At 33.2% G+C, this 25,488-nt stretch overlaps 2 protein-coding genes and 1 long non-coding RNA gene across 13 annotated transcripts; 1 reads left to right on the top strand and 2 right to left on the bottom strand.

Annotated features, from left to right (window-relative positions):
* The first annotated feature begins 7,601 nt into the window (after window positions 1–7,601).
* LOC139864553 (PH, RCC1 and FYVE domains-containing protein 1-like) lies at window positions 7,602–8,513 on the top strand. The gene is made up of 3 exons (XM_071853134.1): window positions 7,602–8,196; window positions 8,249–8,373; window positions 8,448–8,513. The coding sequence occupies exons 1-3, from the start codon at window positions 7,602–7,604 to the stop codon at window positions 8,511–8,513; spliced, it is 786 nt and encodes a 261-aa protein (XP_071709235.1).
* A 789-nt stretch (window positions 8,514–9,302) lies between these two features.
* LOC139862115 (uncharacterized) lies at window positions 9,303–13,584 on the bottom strand. 11 transcript variants are annotated; one of them, XR_011764056.1, is made up of 7 exons: window positions 13,265–13,584; window positions 12,550–12,732; window positions 12,325–12,453; window positions 11,694–11,830; window positions 10,829–11,167; window positions 10,656–10,728; window positions 9,303–9,646 (listed from the first exon to the last, which is right to left on the bottom strand). XR_011764056.1 is itself a non-coding variant. In XM_071850664.1 (5 exons), exons 3-5 carry the CDS (start codon window positions 12,448–12,450, stop codon window positions 11,113–11,115), a joined length of 318 nt encoding a protein of 105 aa, XP_071706765.1. In that variant the 5' UTR covers window positions 12,451–12,453; window positions 12,550–12,770; window positions 13,265–13,584; the 3' UTR covers window positions 9,303–11,112. The 11 variants fall into 11 exon arrangements, 5 of the variants coding, with proteins under 5 accessions (XP_071706765.1, XP_071706764.1, XP_071706767.1 ...); XR_011764054.1 differs by having other exon boundaries at window positions 9,303–10,728; window positions 10,829–10,899; window positions 10,981–11,167; XR_011764058.1 differs by having other exon boundaries at window positions 9,303–10,728; window positions 10,829–10,899; window positions 10,981–11,080.
* A 7,500-nt stretch (window positions 13,585–21,084) lies between these two features.
* Window positions 21,085–22,471, bottom strand: LOC139861678 (uncharacterized). Its single transcript, XR_011763884.1, has 4 exons — window positions 22,353–22,471; window positions 22,141–22,218; window positions 21,478–21,575; window positions 21,085–21,105 (listed from the first exon to the last, which is right to left on the bottom strand). It is a non-coding gene; the product is annotated as an uncharacterized lncRNA (long non-coding RNA).
* Between the last annotated feature and the right edge of the window lie 3,017 nt (window positions 22,472–25,488).

Below are 25,488 nucleotides of genomic sequence, written 5' to 3'. Positions count from 1 at the left end.
ATTCACAAAATCATCACCGTGTATTTATTTTGACTGCATTTTCAACGGAAGTATTCTTGTAAACTGTTATTTACGGTGATTGTCTATATGTAGAAATCATCAGATGTCGAAAACATTGAATTTTAAATATTCATTTATGGTATATCTTTTCAAAAGAATGCAATGTTTATAAAACGTATCATATACAGGTCAAATGCCTCGCGATGTAATCATATGTTATTGTATTCGTCCCTATGGATTGGGTCGGGTCCTTTCATGTGGTATCAGAGCAGTGGTCTTAGCGAACCAGGTCTGCATTAGTGTGTCTAACTGATAAGTCGTTAGGTTGCATTAGTGAGTCTGGACTTCGACCGTGTCTGCATGTCAAAATTTTGCTTATCATTTTGTGTCGAAAATCATCTACTTATCATCTGTAGGAAATTACCTGCTTATCATCTTAAGTCTAAACGCGTCTTACGGTATTCATTGCGTGAATGGTGTATAGACAAAATTCATATCTTAGCGAATTTGCTAATTCATATCTACGCGTATCTGTTACTGTAAACTTTGTCTGACATATTCCGTAAATCCCTCCGTAATCTATGAGATCTTTTGTTCTATATATGTGGATATTCTATATAATTAGAATACCACCCGATAGCCGTAAAATCATTTCATATCAAAAAATCCTTTATTCAATCATACGAAATGGAACTCGTCACTAGTTGAAGTCCCTCGGATTCCGATATGGAATACCACTCAAGCTCCGAAAGCAGTGTGACCGGAATGGATCAACCAATCAGTCTTCATCTATTTTGGATGGATTGGGGATGGGTTCGTAACCTCCTCAATCATTGGAGACAAGAAGAAGGTGATCCCTTCCATCCACCAAATTGCCCTCTTGACGATGAACCTGAAGCACTTATCGGCGAACCTGTTCGAGAAACCATTTTCTCTCTCATTTCCAGAGTATCTCGTCATGATTATATAGTACATCAAATTCTAGATTTTATTTATCCGCTCGTACGAACCGACAATCACCCCGGTGTAATAGAAGATGTCAACGAGCTTCGCACTCGGGTAGTGGCTTTGGAGAATACGGTACGAAGGTTACAAACACCATCAGCAGCATCAGCAGCATAACCAGTACCGTCAATAACATCAACATCGCAAGCCTCAATACCCTAAGCACCAGCAGCATCACCAGCATCAATGTTATCACCATCATCAACATCAACAGGATCATTACCACCACCAACAATCACATCCGTATCACACGCCTCAATATCACCATCCGTACCTCGGATATCAACGTCACACGTACAATAGATACCAAGAAGTACCAACAACAACAAACGATGAAGTATTGATTTATAACTTCATCGGAGAAACATTCTATGGTGATTATGTAATCTCTAAAGACATAGAGATTACCTATTTCCGCCTTAACCATAAATCAGGTGAGTGGACAGAAATGATAAAAGGAAGAGTAGAAACCCTGACAAGAATGATGTGTAAGGTACAAGCTAGACTTGTTTTACCAACAGCATCAGCAGTACCCTTAGCCTCACCAACACAGTCAGTGCTGTCAACATTGTTAGAATCGTCAGCAACTTTAACATCACAAGCTCCACCAGTTCAAGAATCACCGTGGACATCATCAATAACGCGTATATTGCATCAACGAGTTATGAAGTATTAACTCATTCTTCTGAAGAATTTATATAAATATTTTATATATATGAATTCGGAAACCAAAATAAATCTTTTCGTACTAAGCTATTAAGTATGAATTGAAAAAGGGTAGATACTACTCGTTTAAATTCATATTACAAATATGCAATGATGTACGTCATTCGTCAGTAACTTAATCATCGTTAACTACAATCCCTGTTTCAATTCAATGAATTTCATTTGATAATAAACCAAGTGTATTATTCAATAATATGTTTGATTTTACACTTTCATCTTCAATGTACTCGAAGCTTACTGGGAAACAACATTCATATCTTGCTAAGTTAGCAAGAGTTCAATGAGTATCAGCATGATTCACTAAGGAAATATATATAAGAATAAATAATGAAGTATTGATCCATAACTTCATTAATATTCTGTGAAGAATATGTGGTTCCTAATCGTTTTAGAGATTACTTATTCTAGCTCAAACCGAAAATCAAATGAGTCTAATATTATATTGACTTATTAAATTCATGATTACATCTGAAGAAGATATATATGTACATATATTTTCATAAAGATTGTAATAAAATTCTCTGGTACAAAACATTACTTGTGAATTTTTTTTTAACGGGTAGGTAATACCCTAGAGATATATAAATTCACAATTAATATGATTATATTCTTCGACTCTGATTCAACAATCATCAACTATACTCACTACCTTCACAATAATATACATTCTTTCATAGAAATCAAAACAACCATTCTCATCCAAATTTGATTACGACAAAATGAAATCCAAGTCAAGACTTAACAGAAGACATCACTCTTAGGACTCTTACATCTTTCAAAACTATACTTTGACTTTAAAACTATGCTAGAACATCATTCGATTCTTGGAACCCAGAAAAATATTTGTATCATTCAAAGTCCTAAAACATCATATGTATATTAACGATTACAATCTATGATCAAACCCTTCGAAATTCCCGAAGACACTTCAAATAATGGACAAACGAGATGATGATCCAACCACACATTACCCGCAGTCTTGCACCTGAAAAGCTCTCGAAACCAAGGACATAATTTAACATGTATTCGCGTTAAATCTTTTAGCATTTATTAGCAAAAATAACTTTGCGATTCCTTTTCAAAATAGCAAATTTTGTCACAGTTTCAGCAAGTCAACCTCGACTTTCCATTCGAAGTAGCCTTATTATAACCTGTAATACATACGATTACCCTTTTGTTACCAGGGAACCTTTTATATTCCACGATATTATCAACAGATGTACCAGCAACTCGTTACCCCTTTGGCGGAATCAACAATTGGTATTTTGAAATCTCGCAGCATTTCTATTTCGGCAGTTATATATATATATATATATATATATATATATATATATATATATATATATATATATATATATATATATATATATATATATATATATATATATATATATATATATATATATCCCCAAGAATTACATATTTCAAATGTGAAGTTTCTGAAAAATGCTCCAGTCTACGAATTAGTGCTATTAAGTTTTGGAAAAGACTGATAAAGTGGTAAAGACAGTAGACAACAATTACGGTCAGAAGTTTGACAATAAAGAATAATAGATTGGAAAAGCTCAAACAAAAAATTTGGTACTAGAAAACGGATTGAGCAAAGTATAAAGGAGGTCGTGGACAAATCACAATGACGAAATCTTCCTTCAAAGGATTCAAATGATTCAGTGTCTGCTGAAACCGTTAGTAAACCTTACTCCTTATTCTAAACCTTCACAGACAGATTTTCTGCGTCATTCCCTGATCTTAGATATTCTAAGATATCATCGTATTTTTCATTATAAATATCTCTGATATTCCTGAAGATATATTCCCAACTATCCTCATCAAAAATCATTTATCTCTTCACAATATTTGCGTTACAACATAAAAGAAACTGTGTTAGTTTCTAAATTCTGAAAAATTCGAGTTTAAAATATGAATGTTTTGAAGTAGTGTTGGAAACTGAAGCATGAATTAGTATAATATAATGACACTTGATCAACGTGATTATATTACAGTAATTCATGCTGAGTTTCTAAATAGAACATAATGATTCACAGATCATAACGTCATCATGTGCCATGTTACACAACTCTTACATTCTACCCAATCTCCAAACATATTAAGAACATATCTCCTTGATAATTCTATCTTTTCGGACATTCTGGTAACTTACCAAATCAAGATCGTGCAATTACTATTTCCTTCTTAGAACATTAACTATGTTTATTTCAAAATCCATACCTACGAATTTCGGACCATTATTCGCTTGACTCGAAGTCGGGAAGAGGAAACAGAAGTATGGAACTGTTGAATATAAAAGAAAATATAAAGCTCGACAACAACAAATAAATTACAAACCGTGTATATCAATACGTATTGCAACGTAAAGGCACGGGAGAATTAACAATACTATAACCCCAAGGTAATAGTAGAAATAAATAAAATCCTCCGGAGGTAGATGAAAAAGAAGAATGACAGAGATGAAAGTTAAGAGTATATCCAGGATCAGTACTGGATGAAGCATACTGATAAATGTTTTAAAGTATGAATTGAGGGAGGAAGAATAGAAGGTATGAGTTGTAAGGAAATGAAGGGAGGTGGATTTATAGTAAAAGATCCGATAGAGCAATCAAAATAGATGATCGCATTTAAAGCGGATTCTAATTTCCTTGATTATCGAAGAATCAAATCTCATTATGAAGATTTTACTCCAAATCTCTTGAACTTGGAAATCAATCCTATCTACGTCAAAAGATATGACGAATCTATACCTACTCATTTCACCCTTTGGTGATAGCCTCACTCGTACTCTTCACAAAAATCAAATTGCTTTATCAATATTACTTGATGATAATAAAACTCTAATTTCCAACTCGTATACGTCATGAAAACATACTTATTGTCAGCCATGACCATCCCATTCAAATTTCGGGACGAAATTTATTTAACAGGTAGGTACTGTAACGACCCGGATTTTTCCAATCGTTTTATACTTATGAGATTAATATTTACATAAATTAAACCTTACCAACATGATAAGCAATCCAAATTGTTGAGACTTGTGTTTTTGAAAAGAGTTTTACACAACGTTTGACCGTCCAATTTAACCGATGATATCACGAACTATATAACATACGATAATTATACGTTTGTGTATATATATGTATTTATATATATTTAACATGATTTAAGGATGGTTTAACATCTCATTGTGTACTAATGACAATGAGTTATAAGTATATTTTGAAACTACTAACTTAAGTTTTCAAAACGATAACTATACGTAACATTCTTTGATATATATACTTATAACCTATAATGCTTATACATGTATCGTATATATAATGTATTTAATCACTTTTTAAGGACTTAAATACATAAAACAATATAAGTATAATCACAAAAGATAGCTATATTTGAATTCTCATTCCGTTTCCTCAAGATTTCTATACGTATATCTAGGGTATATGTACCCGTATCATACCCAGCTTCTATATGTATTTACTATTAGTATATACACATAAAATCAACATCCTAATCAACATTATTACTGCCCTAGATATGAGGTAACTAGGATTTGTCAAGTAGCATGAATTATTAGTAAGAAAACAAAATTAGGAATCCTTTTCTTTCTTTATAAACTAAAAACGTTTTTATGAATGAACACCATTTCTTCACTCCATTTTCTCATACCTACACCCTCATTTCTCTCTCAAAATACTCCTAACTTCATACTTGATCATCTCCAAGCATTTTCCCCATCATTTAGCTTCAATTACAAGCCTTAAACACCATAAGAAAACTCTTTCAAGAACATATCAAAATAACCACCCATTTGAAGAAGTATACTTCCAACCTTTTGATCTAACTCCACCACTCTTTGATTCCAAGATTTTTTCTTATCTATTACAGTAACGTTGTTCAAGTAACTTGAGGTAGTAACCTTGTTCATAATCTTGTTCGATTCATAATTATATAGCTATCTTATTTTATGTTGTAAAATTTTAACAACAAGAACATAGTTTGAATGATTTCAAACTTGTTTGCAAACTAAATAGATCATTCTAACTTAACTTTTAAAATACTTCAAGACCTGTAATATATCATAATGATGTGCTAACTTAACAAGATATAACTTGGTTTTACAAAGAACACCTTAAAAACTGAATCTACGTCGTCGGAGTGCAACCGGGGGCTGTTTTGGGTTGGATAATTAAAAACCATCTTGAACTTTGAATTGGAAGTTCATGTTCTGGAAAAATGATATTTCTTATGAATATGTTAACACATAAAAATTTCATGGTTTAACTCAAAGTGTAAGTATTTTTAGAAAAATGATCATTAAATGTTGTTTTTATGATGGAAAATGATCACTTTCATAAGTTTTACCAAAGTTTGACCTATAACCTGTGATTTCGAATACAAACTAAGGTATTTTCAGTTCATATTCTTAAAATTTGACTCGATCCAAGGAAGTGACAAGTTGAACCAACAAAAACGGAGTTGTAATGAAGAAACTACGACTAAAACAAGATTGGGTATCCGAAGCTAGTTTAGCTACGAAAATATTTGGAGATAAATAAATTAATCATATCTTTTTTTAATTAATATGATATTTTATATATAATTACTTATAATTTGATTTTATATATTTCAGGACCACCCGTAAACAACACAAGAAGATTAATCATAAGACCTCATGATTGTACGCAACACGTCATTTGACAACACGGTACTTTATGTACGCAACACGTCATTTGACAACATGGTACCATGGGTCGAGATTAATTCTGATCAATACGAATACGATGGGGTCTTTATTTATTTTATTGAGCAACTAATTGTGGACCACTAACATCGGACTGCTAACTACGGACTAAGAAAATATTAAAAGTATTATAAGTATATATATATATATATATATATATGTAACGATTACTTGAAAAGAAAATATGTTGATATATTATATATATATATATATATATATATATATATATATATATATATATATATATATATATATATATATATATATATGGTTAGGTTCGTGATATCTATCGGAGACCAAGTCGAGTTAAATACCTTCAAGGCAAAAGTGAGTATATAGTCCCACTTTTAAACTACAAATATTTTGGGATGAGAATACATGCATTTTATGATTTACGTTATGGACACAAGTGATTAAAAATATATATTCTACGTTGAGTTGTACCACTGGCATACTGGTAACTACTATTTACATGAGGTATTGTAAACGCGAATCCTGTTGATAGATCTATCGGGCCTGACAACCCCAACCGGACTGGACGACCAGTATTCAACGGTTGCACAGTACTTCGTTTCGGTGACTACACTTGGTACGGTGTAGTAAGATTTCATAATAAATGGAATATGCGACGTTGATTAAATGTTAAGTATGGTTATCAAGTGCTCAACAACTTAGAATATTTTTATTAAAACGTTTATGTATATGAAATCTTGTGGTCTATATTTATAACGCTGCTAGCATTAAACCTATATCTCACCAACTTTATGTTGACGTTTAAAGCATGTTTATTCTCAGGTTCCTAGAAGTCTTCCGCTGTTTGAATATATGTTAGAGAAACCATGTGCATGGAGTCATACATGTTTTATTCGAGGAAGCATTGCATTCACAAAATCATCACCGTGTATTTATTTTGACTGCATTGTCAACGGAAGTATTCTTGTAAACTGTTATTTACGGTGATTGTCTATATGTAGAAATCATCAGATGTCGAAAACATTGAATTTTAAATATTCATTTATGATATATCTTTTCAAAAGAATGCAATGTTTATAAAACGTATCATATACAGGTCAAATGCCTCGCGATGTAATCGTATGTTATTGTATTCGTCCCTATGGATTGGGTCGGGTCCTTTCATGGACCCTACCATACAGCTATAGTCACTTCTTCAGGTCAATTATTTACTTTTGATGATGGGACATTTGGTGTATTAGGACACGGAGATAGAAAAAGTAATTCAAAACCTCGTGAAGTTGAATCTTTAAATGGACTTCGAACTGTAAAAACCGCTTGTGGTGTTTGGCATACTGCTGCAATTGTTGAAATCATGATTAATAATTCAAGTTTTAGTAATTGTTCTTCGGGGAAATTATTTACATGGGGAGATGGTGATAAATGTCGACTTGGCCATGGTGATAAAGAAACTAAACTTGTTCTCACTTTCGTTTCTTCATTTGTTGACCCGAATTTTTGTCAAGTTGCATGTGGACATAGCATGACGGTTGCACTTACAACTTCGGGTCATGTGTACACAATGGGAGGTCAAGTTTATGGTCAACTCGTTAACCCTCAAGCTGATGGCAAACTCCCAACTCGTGTTGAAGGAAAATTGTCTAAAAGTTTTGTTGAGGAAATAGCTTGTGGGGCCTACCATGTTGCAGTTTTGACTTCAAGAACCGAGGTTTACTTGACGAGCATGTGGTTCTCTGGTTTGGAGTGTTATATGGTTCTTCGGGTACGAGAGGTTATTTTGATTTGCAGGCCTCGGGTTAGGTGTTGCTGGAGTGCCCGACGTTCATTTTAGTGTGCAGCTGTTAAGTAGTGTTGATTGTGGCGTTAGATACGTGCCCGGGTTTATGTTGTGTTTAGATTTAGGTTTGATGGTTGTACGTTTGTTGTATCTTTACTTTTTCAATGCGCTCGCTCTCTTTCAATCATTATTTTCATCCATTGTTTGTAGGACGATCAGAGCGAGCCTTTACAATTTCAATCATTGTCGTCTGTATGTACCATCGGATCTTTATAATCTTTATATATATATATATATATATATATATATATATATATATATATATATATATATATATATATATATATATATATATATATATACTAGTTTAATGCCCGCGAATTCGCGGGGCTTTTGTATGAGACTAATCAAGAATAAATTTGAAACTCCATAAACTGATATTTTATATTATTTAAATGATTGCTGCTACGCAAACATGACCCACATCCAAAAACAACAATTTTGACCCACATCCAAAGACCCGATATTTGTGTTTTTTGAAGAGCAGAGAAAGCGAACTTCTTTTGAATCAAATCAACTCAAAATTTCAACCCGAAAATAAGCAACTGTCGCATTTGATCAATTATATACGGCAACATATAAGTTGAATATTTTGATAAGACAATAAAATTTAAAGTTGAAGTGATCAATTTCACCCACTCAACATCATCCCATGTAAGACCCGAATTTCACCTTTTCAACATCATCCGATGCATGAGCATTATCAAAATTGTGATGATTCCAGTAAAGTAGCTTTATATATAATAAGTTCGTTTGATTACAAAGCAAAAGAAAATATAATAGTAGCCTATTAATGTCATTTTGTTTGTAGTACTAATAGATAGTTACATTATTAGTTTAGAGTTGAATTTGTAAAAAAAATATACAAGTTTTTACACATTGATAACCATGATAACCATTACAAAGACCATTAGCTCTTCTGAAACAATTAACATAAAGCACACATGCATCTTTTTAAATGGGGCATTATAAGCATACCAACATTTAAAAGGATAAACAGAACAATTAAAGGTAAACATAAAACGATAAGCATACCAACATAAGTTTAATGTTTACATACTTGTAAGATAGTTTTAAGCATTAATATATTAACCGACTGACAAAACCCACATACGTAAAAATCACTTGACATGTTCAAGTGTAATATTACAGCAGGATGATGAAGTGTACGGTAAAGCATTCATCTTCGTTGGACCCTGCAAACCTTAAGAAGATAGAACATAAACATAATATGTTGCAATTTTTATGAGGTAAAAGAAGTCGACCTTGCATCCCCTGCGAAGAAACTCAAGTTGGCTTGCTATTTCCCCTTTTAAGCCAAGGACCCTCGGTAGTAGTTATGATTTCATCTGGACATGCAAACAACTGTTTAAAAATTCGTGTGTAAGCGCTACAGAAAGAGTTCACTGGTGAACCTGTATACTTAATTCATTAAGAGTGAGTTGAGTTTCACTTCTGCAACACAGTAATTATTCGTTTCCTTAAGGACTACCAGCCATCAACCTACAACGATATCGAGTGTGGCATGTTGTCAAGTAGCACACTGATTTAGCTAAAATGGCGTAATCGTACCATGGTATTGACGGGAGAGTGCTCCCGTGTAATTTACGATATACGGTGCTACTACCACTGTCTTCCAGATTAAAGGTAAATTCATATCAAATTAATGACAGCGTAACAAAAACTAAAACATAAATTGGTAAGGAAATCGGTAGAGCAGATCCTTGGATGGAATCCAATAAAGCCAAGATATGCTCTACCAAGTATAATGGTTTTATTTGTCAAAGCAAGTAAACTTGATCACGAGGATGAACTCTAGCAGTGGATATTTGATCACTTTTACCTATAGTTATCAACCTTGGTGGTCTTTCATCTCAAACGCATGGTCTTTCAAAAATCTTTCAAATTGTATTTTATGTATAAATTGCTTTTGTAATTTGATGGTTTAGCTAGATATCCTTTAACACAATGAATCCCGTCTGGGACGAATATTTAGTGGTGGTCAGGGAAAGGTTGGAAACAGCCAGGGAGTAATCCTGCTGGGTTGCGTACATTAGAGTATGGGGTCGGATTACTCGCCCTCCCGGGTAGCCAAACCTTCTACCTTTTACCTTTTTTACATTTTACCTTTAACAAAATGAATGAAAAAAGTGTCAGTGCATCAGCCCATACAACCTGGCCCGACCCAGGTACTGTACAAAAAAATGACATGTTATAATTAAAACATGTTTGACCCATTATCCGACCCATGAACCCAACTTCCCATCTTCATTAAATACTATTTAAATGAAGAATCTCACAAATGTATACACTATTGCTAAAATGAGTTAATTTGAAAAATGTCTTATTAGGACTAACCTTCATTTTCATCATCAAAATATAAAATCGAGTGTGTTCCTTATAGATCTGAACCAATAGTTATCCTATCAAACTGGAAAAAAGGATAAACATGAACATCAAATGGTACATGCACTTATTAAAAATGTAAATAATCCTTGGAGAACTTAATTATAAATAAATTAGCCGATTACCAAGTGAATAGCTGATTTAAATAACTCCAAAGCATGACGCTTTTCTTGCTTGTCAGGAAAGACCTCTCAATCTATAGTGTATTCATATTTTAGACACTTGAAAACTCTTAGACACACTAATACTTAGAATGAGTTGTAGTGAACAACCATACCAAAAATGACTCATTTAATCCTTTACTACCCCGCCAAGTTTGTGACCTTTAAACTTAACCATAGCAGCCACAATAAATTGATATAACTGCAACTTTGATCCTGAGGAATCACGGAAACCACGAGAGTGTTACCTAAGGTAGTAGTGCACTGTATGTATTTGCCAGAGTCAATTGAAGATAGGATAACCTGAACAATAACATAGAAGAGGCATTACTATCGATACATAGTATAGTGAAAATGTGTTTCTTGTGAATCGTATTAAACACCATTCCAATTAAATATAATGCATATAGTTATGCCAAATAGTAACCTAAAATGATGAACGACAAAGAAGTAGAATGATACGAAAACATGAAACGTGCATACTACTCAATTGGACAAAACCATTTCAACACCTGAGATAAGTTATACATACTCCGTATTAACTAAGAGTAGCATATGAAAAGTTTACTAACCAAGAATCTAAGTATTGACATTTCTTGAAACAAAGATTTAGATTACTAACCAAGAATCTAAGCTTTAAATGTGCAAAATACATATGAATAGTTTAACAATTTTTTGTCCATAATAAGTAATAATACATGATCGGTTTAAAACATAGCATTTGCTAAAAAAACATATCATGTATTTTCCCACATAACACAACACATGATCGATTTTTAAATAATTCCATGCCTAGAAGAATACATATGATAATGATAAGTAGAGTTACCTGCGATTAGTTGCCCCAAGATAATCACCAGGATCTAAATGCTTTTTGATCAACCCATTTAGACCAAATGAAGACATATGTAAATATCTCCATATGGTAATATGTTCTGGGTATGTGAAAGGCGTGCACATAGATTCCTGCACCAGATAATTCAAAGTTAGCAGCTTTTTATGAAAAATCGCTACAAATAACCCTTAACGGTTGAAATTATAATCGAAAAAACCATTGAATGTTGAAATTATAAACAAAGAAGTATACCAAAGAGGATTGTTACCAGTAACATATATATTTGTAATAATTAGTTTTCATCAAAACTTCACTACTTTCATCTTACGCACCCGCAAAATAGGCCCAAAAGTCATGTTGACAATTTATACCAAATGGGTCAAAACTTACTTTTTAATAAAAAAAAAAAATCACCCTAAATTCATTTTTAAAATACAAAAACATTCCAATTTACTTAATCATATGGGTCATGTCTAAATTAAGAAGGACCTATTTTGACACTTAGTTGTTCAAACGGGTCGAACTCACTCAAATGTATACCAAAGAGGATTTTAACATAAACATACATATTTGTTTGAAACTGTATACTGTAGTAGCAAATAGATATAAAAATTCAGCAATATACCTTCCATGCCAAACGTAACCACGTATGCATATACGCTTTATTGAAACACAAGTTATTATCTTTCTCATACGTTTCATATGTGCAGATTGTAGTTCCCATAGGTGTTGCTACTATGACACCATCCATCACCTTGTACCAATTATTACAAAAGATTATGTCACTAAATGGATGCACAAATTGATGTTCATTTAAAGAGAACAACATGAGTCAATAACTATAACTAACCTTAGTAATAAGACGTCATGTTCATAGTACCCGTTTTTGGAAAGATACGGGTTAGAACCATGATCATCCACAACCTCGTTTGAAACAGCAAAAACTTTTCCAGACATTACTTTCCCATTTCTGTAAATCTCACAACGGAGGCGCATTTGAAGAATTATATAAACATCTTCCAACGTGTTGTTCCTAATAGACATCTCAAGTTATTATGTAGCAGTTGACATCTACCTCACAAGTCACAAGTAGAGTCAATCCGAGTCTCAGTATCAAACCACTATGTACTTACTAATAAATATAATTTGGTCAAGACATATTGAATTGCTAGATACATGAATGAACACGAGCATATAAATTAAGCCACAATTAGTACTTGAAAATTAAATGAAGCTACAAATAATACATGAAAATTTATTATTCATCTCCCGGGTTTAACAAACAGTGGAAAGTTTTCTTCAACATATAATTCTAAAAGTGACTATTGTAGTTTCAGTTGAGTTGTACAACAATAATATCATAATTGTGATTTCCAACAACTCAGTGTCAAAATAATCATATTTTAATACAATAATTAAAATTATTGTAAACAATTACTAATAATTGAATAGGATCCATATAATTATAATTACTCGTGAATTGTCCCTAAACACCTCCTACAAAGGTAAAACCATAATTTGACGATTTATATCTAATTATATCAAAATGTTATCTATAAATCTACCTTGAAAAGTAGGATTACAATACGAAAATCGACTGAATTAGAAGCATTGACAGATGGATCAAACTTGCTCCGAGATGAATAACGATTCGTAGCACCAGCGTATCTTCTTCTTGTGCTATTCGGAATGCAAATTCGATTTAGGTAGAGGAAGAATTGATTATCGATTTTGATTTTGATGATAGTCGTGTGTGCTTTGAGAGGGAATTAGGTTTTTTAGTGTAGTTTGATCGTGAACGATGGGGTAGAGGATTTTAGGGTTTTTTTGGTGCAGAATGAGGAGGAGAATAAAAGACCCCTAAAATCCCTAATTTGGCCGTCACTTTTCTATGTGTAACGGTATTTTTTAATCAAACAAATCAAGGCTATATTTATGAGGTAATGAGCTAGATTAGTAAATAATCAAAGGTTTAGATCAAATATGTTTAATTTAATGGGTGGTTAAGATTGATTAACTCTTTTAAGATGACCTATTTTACATTTTGTTATTATATATAAAAGAGAAGATATATATATATATATATATATATATATATATATATATATATATATATATATATATATATATATATATATATATATATATATATATATATATACTAGTTAAAGACCCGCGATTTCGCGGGATTTTTGAAAGTTGAAATCATTTATTAATATCATATTATATTGTATTTGAAAGGTGTTGAGTTTATACATGCTTAAGTTAACATCAAACTTGAACAATTTCTTGGATCGGAAGCGGATCCTAAATTGGTTAATGAATTCGTTTCATTCAAAACTCCTATTATGTATCAATTCATCAACCCATTGCTTCTTTCAATACAACTAACTAAATTCAATTATGTGCATCAAATAATTTGTGATGTTTGAAATGATATAGGGGTAGAGACAGAGCCATTTGTTATGAATTACTGCATAATTTTTAACACTACAATACCCAATAGCTCATATTGAATACAATTAACGTGAATCATATATTAGTCACATTCAACGCGCCATCGTGACTACTAAGGTAATTGTTCGTGGTAATGTTGAGATGACAAAGTTATTGTGCAAAAGCTAGTAGAAGGTAGAACCAAACACAAACTATAGGTTACATGTATTGGTTACATTACTTTTAAAAACCCATATTCAACATGATTTAAGATTAGTTAAATCATACCTTGAAATGATAGTAAAAATACATCATTTTATACAGATTACAGATTTAATTAGTAAAACTAATGTACATATTACAGATCTCATATGATAATATTAGGTAACCCTAACTTAGACCTTAAACTCTATAATTTAAACCATAAAATCTAAACCTTACACCCTAAAATCTAAACCCTACACCTTAAACTCTAAACTCTTCTAAATCCTTTGAATTAAAAACTAAATCTAAACCCTAACCAAAAACCCTAAGCCCCAAAATCTAAACCCTAGAATCTAATCTTAAATCCTAAATCTAAACCCAAAAACCTAAACCTAAACCTAAACTCTAAACCCTAAAATTTAAACCTTAAACCCTAAATCTAAACCCTAAACCCTAAATCTAAAACCAAAACTCTAAACCTAAACTTTAAACCCTACACCCTAATTCTAAACCCTAAATCCTAACATAAACCCTATAAACACTAAACCCTAAGTCCTAAAATATAAACCCTAAGCCGTAGAATCCAAACTCTAAACCTAAACCGTAAACCCTAAACCCAAAACCCTACACCCTAGAATCTAAACCCTAAACTCTAACCTAAACCCTGAACCTGAACTCTTAAACCCTAAACCCTAACCTAAACTCTAAATCTAAGCCCAAAACCCCAAACTTAAACTCTAAACCCTACACTCTAAATCTAAACTCTAAACCCTAAACCCTAAGCCATAAAATATAAACCTTAAACCCTAGACACTAAACCCTAAACCTAAACCCTACACCCTACAATAACCCTAAACCTAAATCCAAAATCCTACACCCAATAATTTAAACCCTAAATCTAAACTCTAAATCCTAAAATCTAAACCCTAAACCCTAAATCTAAACCCAAAACTCTAAATCTTACACCCTAAATCTAAACCCTAACATAAACCCTAAGCCCTAAAATATAAACCTTAGAATCTAAACCCTAAACCCTAAACCCTAAACCTAAAACCATAAACCCTAAATCTAAACCCAAAACTCTACACCCTAGAATCTAAACCCTAACCTAAATCTTAAACCTTAAAACCTAAATCTAAACCCAAAACCCTAAACCTAAACTCTAAAATCTAAACCCTAAACCCTAACCTAAACCCCAAATCTAAACCCAAAACCCTAACCTCTAAACCCTACACCCTAAATCTAAACCCTAAACCCAAACCTAAACCTTAAAAACTCTAAACCCCAACCCTAATCCCTAATCCCTAAAATATAAACCCTAAACCCTAAACCCTAGAATCTAAGCCCTAAACCTAAACCCTAAATCTGAACACTAAATCCTACACCCTAGAATCTAAACCCTAAACCCTAACCTAAACCCTAAACCCTATATCTAAACCCAAAACCCTAAACCCTAAATCAACCCTAAACCCTTAACCACCGACCCTTAACCTTACACACTAAAACCTAAATCCTAAACCCTAAACCTTAAACACTATACCCTAAACTCTAAACCATAAATTCTAAAATCTTAACCCTAAACTCTAAAACCTATACCCTTAAACTAAACCCAAAACACTAAACCTAAAGAGAAGAAAGTGAAGAATAAAAGGCAAAACCTAAACATTATGGCTACAGAACAAAAGGAAAGCAGTACTTGACCTCGATAGCCATCAGCTCTATCGCGATGTTACATAAGAGAACAATATGACTTACGTTTGGTTTGTTTCGCAGATTAATATATATGTGCAAAATTATCAAAGAAAAAGTAATAAAAAAATATTTGTAGGCTTGTATATATGTACATGACAGTTGGTTAGCAGAAAACATACCCATAAAATCTACGGCAACACCTAGACATTAGGGCTACAGAACTCAGGTGAAGGAAGAACAAATGAGCCTCAATATTCAACGCTCTATGGCCATATAAGGAGCACAAGAAGACTCACATTTGTTTGTTTTACACAAATATTTTACGCAGGAATCATAAAAAAAATTCTTTGTAGGATTGTAAATGTACATGCAGCAGGATGGCAGAAAACATACCCACATGCCCATCGATACACACTTCCCACCATATTCTTAACCTGTAATGCCGTAGTCTGCCACTCATTCCATTCGTTATTTTCCTGGATCTCAAAAACAAGCTTAAATTAGGTTTCCACGAGAAAATGAAATATCCATATGTAACACCTAATATTTGTAAAAAGATGAGTTTCAGTTATCAATCTTAGTGCGTTATTCTTCACTACAGACGCAATACTATTATAATGCACAAATTAAGTAATGAACAGACAATATTATCAATCTTTCAACGAATAATAGCACACCTGAATATGTGTCTGAATACGACTATCAGTATTAGCCAGCTACAATATTTTATTTGCAATGCGTGTTATATGTCCAAGGTTCCCAAGTCGGGGTGCATTTCTTCCAGCAGCCGACAATGTAGGCTACATAAAACGTAGCAAGTATTACAAAGTCTATAAATGATTCATAGTCGTTCCATCATAAAAACAATATAGATAAGATTATCCGTATTCGTATTCATCATAAAAACAATAAAGATAAGATAAATGTGAGGGAAGCATCCAAACTTTATTTACAATATTAAGAGGTAAAAGAAAAAAGTCATTTATCTATTTAACAGAAATTGCATATGGGCAGTCGAACCTAAAGTCCATAAACAATATGAAATAGTTGAAGAATAACAATGGAGGAGTGGAGATACTAACGTTATAACTACTGTATCATATTCATATGTTTTGGATAACTCATAACTTGAGAGTTAAGACATGACCTTTTTTTACAAATGTATGGCACGTAATACCAATTACAAGTATTTTCTCTTAAGTACATTTCACATCAAACGTATTGTTATGTCTAGATGAAAATATATGTACTATATTTGCACTTACTAAACATGCATTAATCTTCCTATTAGGTACATGCCAAGCATTCCTGTCATAACTCTTTGTCTTGTTGTTAGGTATTTGTGCATCCATGAGAAAGTCTTTTGTCGTAATTCGTCAGCCTATAATGAGTTGAAACATTATATTTTTAGTATATATGGTTTAGGGTTTTGAATTAAACGCTAAACCCTATATCTAAACCCTAAACCCTAAACCATAAACCAACCCTAAACCCAAAACCACGAACCTTTTACCCTAAACTCTAAACCCTAAACTCTAAACCCTAAACCCTATACTCGAAACCCTAAACCCTAAACCTTAAATTCTAAAATCTAAACCATAAACCCTAAATGTAACATCCCGCATTTTTCCGTTAAATTACTTTAACGCCCGTCTTTTTCTTTTTAAATAATACCCTTCGTATCTAGATTCGTATCCTTTGTTATGTAACATTTTAAATATTCTCGTTGTTGGAAGATAACGTCTCCCGTACTCTCGTGTAATTTAAATTATTCGATCGGTTAAATCCCGCACCCGCTTCTAAACTCGAGGGACTAAAATTGACACGGGGCAAACTAGTTGACTAGGTCAACTAGTCCACCCCAATCACCACCATTCAACCATCTCCCTCTCTCTCTCTTTCTCTCTAGCAAGAACACACACACAAACCCCAACTTCATAAAATCATCATCTAAATTCGGGATTGGAAGCAAACTTCAAAACAAATTACATTTTCGTGATCCTCTCTTCATCCTCTACATTTTGGTACCAATTTCATCGAGTTTGTGTAACTTTCTAAAAACTCTAGATTTCTATAAATTCGTGTTTTTGACTTGAAATTGTGTTAGTTAGTGTCTATGGCTCGTGTCTAGCATTAATATATGTTTTGTTTGCTCGATTTGTCGATTGGGAGTAACTAGTATGAACTTTGAAATGGGTGTGCTTAATCTTTGATTTTGGATGAGTAAATGTTGTTTAATTGTTAAAGTTCATGTATTAAATGTGTTACTAGCATCATTAGCTTCAATTTGATGTGTAGGTTGATTAAGAAAACTTCAAAAACCCGATTAAGGATTTTGTGATGTTTGACTAGGGTCTGATAGACTTTGAAACGAACTTTTGATGCGTTGAATACTTGTTAATGTTGTTAGTAAGTGTTTAGATGCAATGTATGCTTAATTACCTTCGAAACGGCATATCGTATGTGTAAATTGGATTCCCGAATCATAAAATACGTTTTACGAACTTGAAACTTTGAAAATGGACTTTTAATGATCACTTGAGGAGTTTTCGGCTATTGTAAATGATGTTGTCGTTTGATGATAAGTGCTTAGTTGTGTTCCTTGTCAAAAGAGCTTTCCAACGGTATAAGATACGTCTTCTAGTTGTTTACGGTTTGCGTTTTGTGGTTGTTTGAAGTTTTGACCAAGTTGGACAAGTGAAACAGACCAGGCACCAGCACCCGCCTATTGTCGCGGCGCGACAGAAGGGTGCCGCGGCGCGGCATAAGCCGTGCCCAGCTTCTGTCTCCGGTGTCCATTTTATGAAAAATGTTTGGCATACTACGGACCTCCGATTCACATGAAACTTGTTCTAACATGCTCATATATGATTAAAAACCTCAGAAAAATAGTTCGGGACCCGACCCGAACATGTTGACTTTTTCGTTGACTTTGACCCGACCAAGTTTGACTTTTTGTCAAACTTAACCAATTAATTATGCAATCTTTCTAACATGATTCTATACTTGTATCTTGCATGAAACTTGACAATTTGCTTCACATGCTACATAATCGAGTCGTGTCGAGCCATAGGACTAATTGAACATCTTTGACCAATCGTGACTGTCGTTATTGATACAACCTATTTGTTTAGGTCAAGACTAGCATTGTTCTTTGCACACATTTACTTGTTGAAGTACCTTGCTACTCGTGCATTCAAGGTGAGATCATAGTCCCACTTTTACTCTTTTTGAACTTATATTTGGGATGAGAAAACATAAACGATTCTTTTGAACTAAGTGAACACAAGAACGGGAAAACAAACATTCTACATACGAGTTTAGAACAAAAATCCTCAATTCGATTATCATTAGTTACACTTGCCGGGTGTAAGCGAGAACTTATGTTATATGGCCATATGGGTTGACAACCCTCATCCTTGACGGTTCGCTACCGTCTACGGATGAAATATATTTTCGAGAATCAGTGTTTGTTCTAGCACTAAGTGATGGGGTATACAATGGAAGGAATGTTAAGCTTTGATAATTGGGTGCTCGTGAAACAAACTTTTGGAATGTATTACTATTATTTCATTGATGCAAATCTTGTGGTTCACTTGTACTTACTTACTTAAACCTATGATTTCACCAACGTTTTCGTTGACAGATTTCTATGTTTTTCTCAGGTCTTGCACGATATGTGAAACATGCTTCCGCTTACTATTTGATACTTGCATCCGATGTCGAGTATACATGCATTTCATGGAGCGTCTTTTGACTTTACTTTAAACCGTGTCGCATAGATTTCAATCGTATCTATAACGTTGTAACTTAACTTTTGGTTGAACAATTCTTGTAAACTTTGAAACAATCTTTATTTTGAAATGAAGGCGACATATTTTGGTCAAACGTTATCTTAAAGACTTATAATCAGGTAATGGGACCCACGTAGCCGACGCCGTCACTTGACGATTTGTCGGGGTCGCTACACTAAACCATATACCTTAAACCCTATACACTAAATCATAAACCCTAAACCCTAAATCCAGTACACTAAACCCTAAACTCTAAACCATTTATCTATATTCTAAACCTTAAATTGTAAAAACTAAACCCTAAACCATAAATTCTAAAATCTAAACCTTAAACCTTAAACCATAAACCCTAAACACTAAACCTTAAACTCTAAACCCTAACTCTAAACCCTAAACCCTAAATCAACCCTAAACCACCAACTCTTAACCCTACACACTAAACCTAAACCTTAAACCCTATACCATATACCCTAAACCCTAAACCATAAATTCTAAAATCGACATCCTAAACTCTAAAACCTAAACCCTATACACTAAACCCTAAACCCTATATCTAAATGTTAAACACTAAACCCTAAACCATAAACCATAAAACCCTAAACCCTAAACTCTATACCATAAATTCTACAAACAAAACTCTAAACCCTAAACCCTTAACCCTAAACACTGAACCGTAAATCCTATACACCAAACCTTAAAGCCTATACCCTATACCCTAAACAATAAAGTCTAAAATCTAAAACCCAAACCCTATACTCTAAAACCTAAACCAAATACACTAAACCCTAAACCATATCTAAATCCTAAACACTAAACCCTAAACCATAAACCATAAAACCCTAAACTCTATACCATAAATTCTAAAAACTAAACCCTAAACTCCAAAGCCTAAACTCTAAACCCTAGACCCTAAACACTAAACCGTAAACCCTATACACTAAACCCTAAATCCTAAAGCATGAACTCTAAAATCTTAACCCTAAATCCTAAACTGTAAACCATAAATCGTAAACCCTAAATAGAAATTCCTAAACCTTAAACCATTAATTCTCAACGTTGATCCTTTTTATCCATTAAGTTTATATTAGTTCTCAAAATGAATTTGGTTTGTACTATAAGTATATATATTTAGTGACGTATAAAAAATATTCAAAGGATATTTAACCATAGAACATTTACATCTCAGTCAAATACGTCTCAAGAATTTCTTATAAACAACATTCTTGGTGGTATTTGAATCTTTCACATTGTCGTCAATAAACCGAAAGGAACTCCACGATCTGCAAGCGTATAATAAATCCATCCATGAGAAGAGAAAATACAACTAAAAGTGCAGATTATAATAAACTGAATGCAACGCAAGGTGAGGACATGAAGGTGGCATTATTCAAACTATTGGCATATAAATAAGTTGATTCTGGTTGTGGTTCGTCCCTAAGAGGTTAACCGCGTATAAACAGGTCAAACAAGTCAAAAGCCAGCCACTATTATTCTAACGCATACAAAATAGATTAATTCATTTGAAAATAACTACTATCATTGAAATAATGTAACTTCCGTAAACGTATTGACACGTAAAATGTATACAAAAATACAAAATATGCAACTGACAAATGTAAGATATCAAAGGTAAGATATCAGGTAAATCTAACCTTCAAACGATGCTTTTCTAGAGGAGGCTTCAATTGGCCATTTGTAGTTGGCAAGACTTTTTCATCTAGTGATACATTCAATAACATCAACAAGTCACCTGAAACATGTAATAGGCGGTTAAATAACTAATTAATATAACCCCCAACTCAGTTAGCACGACTATCAACAATTGTATGTATCACCCCTTTAAAAATTGACAGTACAATCGTTACCCAGGATGAATGATGAAGTTTTCAAATTTACTGTGCAAAACGTTCATGTGCAATTGTGGATCGATGTAAAACTACTACAAACCAATTTTAGCACTCTTGAGGTATTTTTATGATTCAAATATAGTGGCAAATGTGGCATACTACTGCAATAAGCTGGACTACAAAAACCATGAATGCATAATACACCAAACTCAAACTTGTCCCAAGTTCCCGTTTAGGGAATCTCCAAATTTCTTTTAAACTTCAAGCGAAAAATAATCAATAAATAAAAAAGGCTACAACTTTAAAAATGCTCATTAAGACTTCATGATTTCAATCACAGCAAAAACTCAACTGATATTCCTACTAACGAATGACTTCTACAAAATACAGCATATAGAAATTAAAAAGCAGAATAATACGATGTAGCTAGGAACTTCACAGAATCTGCTATTAAACCTTAGTTCATACCATAAATCACCGGTTTGATAGAATTCCAATCTGAAAAACTTCTATGCAGCGATATGGTCTTCCATTAATTGTTATTTTCTGCCAAAGAAAAAGATGGGAATTAAACAGCTAACAACAACATGATATGGTTCAAAGACACTCTTAAGATAACAAGAAAAGACACTCTTTTGATCATGTAAAACTCGAATCAGATGTAAAAACTTTATACTTACAATTGATATGGATCCAAATCGTTTCTGATCGGCGTGGATGATTCGGATGATTTGGTTAGGAGAGGAAGTTAGGGTTTTGTTGAATGAACGTAACCCTTCTTTGTTATTTTTCTCCAGTGTTTTTTTTTTAATTATTAGATTAGAAGAGGGTATTTTAGGGATGAGTGGTGAAAAATTAATTTATTAGTTAATATTTTTGGTAGATGATTAAAGACCGTTGGATTAAGGGGTATTATAGTGTAATTTTTTAATTTAATGATAATTAAGAGTGTTTTGAAAATATTTATTAGTTAATCGAGACTCTTTTAATGTTTATAGTGAAATAGTGATAGTGATTATATATATATATAGAAAGACATCGATTTTACTGTAGCAGACCCAGTGAGAAACACGTGTCAGCCTTCTCCGTCTTCCTTTTCAGCTTGCGGTGTAAGCTTTACCATACCCATAGTTTAGTAAAAACTCGTCTCTTCACCTTATTTTGGTTTTCTTTTAAATTAAAAAAAAAAAAAAAATCCACTTGCTGACTCTCCTGCATAGGGGTGTTTAAAATATCCGAATTCAAAATCCGAATCCCAATTATCCGAAATCCGAATCCGAAAATATCCGAAAAATCGGATATCCGAAAATTCGGATATCCGAAAATCGGATATCCGATTTTTCGGATTCGGATATCGGATGGAGTTTTTAAAATTTTCGGATATTCGGATATCCGACATCTGGCATGCGCTCACCATGACATCTGGCATTTACCATTTGGTGACTCTAGAATACCTTCATTTTGCATATGACACGTATTGTTCACTCATTGATTAATGTACCATCAGTTTTCAATTTTAATTACTTCCTCTTCTTTATTCCATTCCTACTTCCTCTACAAATTCTTCGGGATGTGTGGTTTTTCAATTGAAAGTTCTTATTAGTTTGTTTTGTTATTGTTATTAGTTATGGTTCAAAGGTCTGGATTTTGTTTATGGGTCTTTCATGTTCAGATCCATGCTCACATCATGGTAAGATGTTAAATTAACATTTTTTTTGAGGTTTATGTGTTTGTTTCTATCACTCATATTTTTTTTCTTCGAATAATAAAATTGAACAAATTGAAGGAAAATCTTTCTTCGGGTTAGCTCGTACATACTCTGTTATCTCGTGCATACTTGTTTTGTTTTCAATTTGGTTTGTTTGTGTTTTTTTGCTGCTATTAAACACCATGGTTGTGTTATAGATATAGATATTAGGTTGGTATTGTTTCTGTACCTATGTATTCCAAACATCCACAATTACTTCTATGATGCAGACCTTTTTACCAGTAACTATTAGTGCATAAAGTTGCACTGATTTTTGGTTATTATGTGCATCCAAATTAAGATGGCTTTGGCTTTCGATTTTGAATACATAGGTGCGCATGTGTTTGTGTCGTTTTGATCTATTACAAGGTTATAATACTTAGGTGCCGCTGGTACACTTCTACCGGGTATGCTTGAGGATATGGTCTAGCTGTATATCTTTTCAGTTTTTGTTTATCTCGAATACCTGTTTCTAAAAGGCATTTTTTTTATTGCTTTTGCGCAGTAGACACTTTTAATCATCTTCCTAACTGTTGGAGGATGTCAGGTATCATCATGTAAACGGACGTTTGTCTTATGCTTTTCGGTAACACGAATGATCTTGTGCACAGAAGAGCAGTTGGCACAGAAGAATGAGCACTTCTTGGAAGCTTCTTAATGTTGAGGAGGTAGATTATTGTTTTTTTTTTTTTTTTTTTTACATAACCATGGATGTATGATATCGATATTTGTATTATGTGACTCATTTTATTCTTGGTTGTTATTGTTACTTTTGTTTTTGTTATAGTTGTTTGTTTTTAATTAATTTAATTGTGATTGAATAGTTTATGTTAAGAGTATTATAGGAATATTTATATTAGAAGAGAGACTTCTGATTTAGAGAAATAGTTTTTTATTGATAGAATTGTTTTGTAGTTGTATGTATCCACTTTGCAAGAGTAGTGCCTATTTATAGGCTTTCTTATGTCGGTTAATGTTTCCAGATGTCTGATATTTTACTAGCTATCTTTCTTTACTTAACTTCTAGTTACATCTACATAAATATCTAATATTACTAAATTTAGTTAAAGTCTAGACTAGTCTAGAAAAACCATTAATAATTTAACACTCCTCCTTAATGTTTTTCGATGTTACTCCGAGCATGTTGCGTAGAAACTCGAACTTTGATCTTGGGAGTGCTTTGGTGAATATGTCAGCAATCTGCTCTTCAGTCTTGCAGTATTTTAGTTCAATGTCTTTCTTAGCGGAGACTTCTCGTAGAAAGTGATTTTTAATGTCAATATGTTTTGTTCTACCATGGAACACTTGATTCTTTGCCATTGCGATTGTAGACTTGTTGTCACAATATATCTTTGTAGCTTTGTCTTGTTTCTCGCCCATGTCTTCTAGAATTCTCTTTAGCCATATAACTTGATTAGCTGAGTTTGCAGCTGCGACGTACTCGGCTTCTACTGATGATTGTGCCACCGTTTCTTGTTTCTTTGATGCCCATGAGAAGACACCAGATTCAAGTGTGAATGTGTATCCTGAAGTACTTCTCATGTCATCTACCGATCCGGCCCAGTCACTGTCTGTGTATCCATGAAGCTTCGAGTCTGTAGTCGGCTTGTACCATATTCCATAGTCCATGGTACCTTGCAAGTATCTTAGTATTCTTTTAGAAGCTCCGTAATGTATTTGAGTAGAGTTTTGCATGTACCTGGATAGCAGACTCGTTGCGTACATGATGTCTGGTCTTGTTGCTGTTAGATATAGTAGACTTCCAATGAGACTTCTGAATCTTGAAGCATCCGCTTTCTCCGATCCATCTTCTTGTCTCATCTTCTCATTGGCAACTAGTGGCGAGGCTACGGTTTTGCAACCGTATAGTTTAAACTTTTTCAGGAGATTTTTCGTGTATTTCTTTTGGCATATAAAGATGCCTTCATTTTCTTGACTAATTTCGATGCCAAGAAAATAGCGCATCAATCCAAGGTCGCTCATCTCGAACGTTTTCATCATGTCTTCTTTAAATTCTTGTATCATCATCTCATTGTTTCCAGTATATATTAGATCATCGACATACAAGG

Source organism: Rutidosis leptorrhynchoides, chromosome 8 (assembly GCF_046630445.1).
Source record: "Rutidosis leptorrhynchoides isolate AG116_Rl617_1_P2 chromosome 8, CSIRO_AGI_Rlap_v1, whole genome shotgun sequence".
NCBI classification, from domain to species: Eukaryota; Viridiplantae; Streptophyta; class Magnoliopsida; order Asterales; family Asteraceae; genus Rutidosis; species Rutidosis leptorrhynchoides.
The sequence above is the reverse complement of the archived record's forward strand: the minus strand, read 5'-3'. Positions and strand labels throughout refer to the sequence as shown.

What these genes read in the sequence shown, in the direction of transcription:
- LOC139864553 (XM_071853134.1), top strand. Translation starts at nt 7,602, where the DNA reads ATGGATTGGGTCGGGTCCTTTCATGGACCCTACCATACAGCTATAGTC. An exon ending in GACGAGCATGTGGTTCTCTG is followed by an intron (nt 8,197 to 8,248) that starts GTTTGGAGTGTT and finishes TTTGATTTGCAG; the next exon opens with GCCTCGGGTTAGGTGTTGCT. An exon ending in TAGATTTAGGTTTGATGGTT is followed by an intron (nt 8,374 to 8,447) that starts GTACGTTTGTTG and finishes CATTGTTTGTAG; the next exon opens with GACGATCAGAGCGAGCCTTT.
- LOC139862115 (XM_071850664.1), bottom strand. Translation starts at nt 12,450, where the DNA reads ATGGATGGTGTCATAGTAGCAACACCTATGGGAACTACAATCTGCACA. An exon ending in GGTTACGTTTGGCATGGAAG is followed by an intron (nt 11,831 to 12,324) that starts GTATATTGCTGA and finishes TATCTGGTGCAG; the next exon opens with GAATCTATGTGCACGCCTTT. An exon ending in CTTGGGGCAACTAATCGCAG is followed by an intron (nt 11,168 to 11,693) that starts GTAACTCTACTT and finishes GTTATTGTTCAG; the next exon opens with GTTATCCTATCTTCAATTGA.